Here is a 2,707-nt window from a genome sequence, read left to right on the forward strand (position 1 = left end):
AAAAACCAAAAAAAAAAAAAAAAAAAAAAAAAAGAACCTAGGAATACCCATGTGCCACATTCCCGAGGAACTGCTAGAAGCTGTTCAGAGCCTGGCCCAAATCTCCACACCTCCAAGCCCTTCGTGTGCCTTTCTCTCCTTGCAGGTCCAGATTTACAACCCAGCCTTCTTCAAGTACATCCACGACAGGTGGACGGAGCACCACGGGCGTTACCCTTCTACAGGAATGCTGGTGCTCTTCTTTGCACTACATGTGTGTGATGAGGTAGGCAGTCGGTGTTGTCTAGAGCAGAATTAGGAGAACCCATAAACAGAGGAAACAGCCCTTTCCCCATCTTAGCTGTGGTTCCCGGGAAGAAGTTTTTGTAAAGAGAAACCATGTTTTTTCATATCTGTTATTCCTATAAACAATATTTTTGCATTTCCCATCTTCATTACCTTTTAAGATTTACTAACAAAACTACTTCATTTAAAAGGCACATTTTAAGCAGGGTCATGGTGGCACCTGTAATCAGATACGGAGAGTTTGAGACAGGAGGAGCGTTTGAGGCCAACCTGGGCTACATAAGACCCAGTCGTGGAAAAGCGAAACACAATGAGAAAGAGACAGAAGTCCCCTCTGAGTCAGTGTCCTTATGTCAGGCCTCCGGCCCCCGACTCCCAATGACCCCTGTGCCACCCTCCTCACAGGTGAACGTGTATGGGTTCGGGGCCGACAGTCGAGGCAACTGGCACCACTACTGGGAGAACAACCGGTACGCGGGCGAGTTCCGGAAGACAGGCGTGCATGACGCCGACTTCGAAGCCCACATCATCGACATGCTGGCCAAGGCCAGCAAGATCGAGGTCTACCGAGGGAACTGAGCGACCCTGAGCGCCTTCAGAACCAGTCACTTCTGGGTCCCGCAAGCGCCGGTTGCAGCCCACCAATCAGACTGCGCCGTCCCCAGCAACCAATCAGTGCTGCAGTTGGGAGGAGCTTCTTTCTTAGCCAATCACGCAACTCAAGGAGAATTTCCGGCGCCGCCGTCTCCACCAATCATGGCCTTGGGAGGCGGCGGGCCTCGACCCCCTCCACTATACCTGCTTTGGATAAGAATTTTGATGCTTTTTAGGAGGCCGGTCTAGTGCTGGGCAGGAGCGCCTTGAACTGCTCATTTCCAGCTTAGGCCGGGTGGGTGAGTGAAGCCCTCCAAAGAAATGTGGTTCCGGTGAGACACTCTCCAGGGCTTTCCGTGGCTCACCAGGTAGTAGGGGGTTGAATTCACCCGGTTGGGTTGATCTCCCTAGGGCCTCACTAGTGTCAGGAATGGGTAGGAAGCTCCACCGGGTCACATGCAAGGTGCTTCTCTCACATGTGCCCTCACTCCTGTCCCCCACCACCTTCTCAGCGTCTGTCCTTAGGTCCTGGGCCTCCTCTCCAGCTCACCTGTTGATTCGGAGACAAAGTGAGACCACCCGGACTCGGCTGCTTTTGCTCTCCCACACGTGGCCCGTGTCTTTAGCCCTAAGGCGCGAGAGAGCAACACGCACGGTTGGACAGTTGGCTGGAAAGGAGATCCCTGAGCATGTACCGTTTTTCTTTCATTGTCACCCCAAAGAGGAGCAGGCAGCCTCTTGCTTGGGGGTAGGATTTGCTTTGGACTCATGCTTTAGTTACTCTCAAGCTGCCAGGGATGGCGATCCAACCAAGATTGCTTGACAATTGTTTGCGGGCCTCGCAGATGGCTTGGAGCTTTGCTGGGGAGGAGCGGATTGGTGGCTGCCCTGCATGCCTCCTCCTGTCCGCACCTTTACCCTGCTTACTCGCCTGTTCTAACCTACTCTCCAGCCCCGGAAGGGCTGCTCAGTCAGGAATCAGGGGTTACAACTGGAAGCTACTTGCATGACTTGGTCACAGCTGAGGTTCACTGGGAGAAAGGGCTTCAGTGAATGTCTCAGGCCCCAGAAAACACGTCCCTGCTGCAGCGTCCACATAAATATTTCCCATTCTTAATGAGTTCATATAACCAAGCGGCCTGGTTGGGGGACAGTCACACATAAGGGAGAGTGTTAAGAGGTCTGGGATGAGGCAACAACCCTAAAAACTAATACATGGAGAACTTCGCTCGAGTCTGTTCCTTCCCAGTTTCAAAAGCACGGGTGGAGGAAAAAAAGGGGAGGGGCGTTTACTGAGCGTGGCTGTAGCAGAACCTCTCAGGGCTCGAACCATCGCACATAGCCACCGTTCCAGTTCTTGCCTGTCTCATCTCTGCTCTCAAGCTGCTGTGGTGAGAAATGGGAAAGCAATGCAATTATGCCAAACAGTATTGAGAAGAGTAATTTATTTTTCTTCCCTTTGTTTTGTTTAAACCATGAATCCCCATTCTAGAAAAGGTAGGTCCCAGAAGCCACTCCTTTTTTTTCTAGAGTTATTTAAACATTCAACTTTTCCTTCCATTTCTTTTCCTGAATTAAAAAGAACAAAGCCCGTAGAGTCACTCATCTGTTCTGAACTGTGCCATCCTAGGTGTTTCTGAGGCGGTAAGGATGTTTGGGAGAACACAATAATTCTGGTATCGTCTTACGGCTGAGGAGTCTAGTTCATGGGCTCTGTTCTCTGAAGTCCGCCCAAAGGACTGAGTATTACGGTTTAAAAAAAAAAATCAACTTATTATGCCAGGCATGGTGGCATGTGCCTTTAATCCTAGTAGTTGAGAGGCTGAGG

The 2,707-nt window shown here is 50.8% G+C and overlaps 1 protein-coding gene across 1 annotated transcript in view; it reads left to right on the forward strand.

Annotated features, from left to right (window-relative positions):
* The window catches only part of St3gal2 (ST3 beta-galactoside alpha-2,3-sialyltransferase 2), a 54,810-nt gene extending 52,698 nt beyond the window's left edge, over nt 1-2,112 (forward strand). The window contains exons 6-7 of the mRNA XM_021171127.2: nt 146-265; nt 691-2,112. Of these exons, the coding sequence (XP_021026786.1) occupies nt 146-265; nt 691-864 (294 nt within the window). The 3' untranslated portion in view covers nt 865-2,112. The remainder of the gene's footprint in view (nt 1-145; nt 266-690) is intronic.
* Nucleotides 2,113-2,707: the final 595 nt, after the last annotated feature.

The sequence above is a fragment of the Mus caroli genome, chromosome 8 (genome assembly GCF_900094665.2).
Source record: "Mus caroli chromosome 8, CAROLI_EIJ_v1.1, whole genome shotgun sequence".
NCBI lineage: Eukaryota > Metazoa > Chordata > Mammalia > Rodentia > Muridae > Mus > Mus caroli.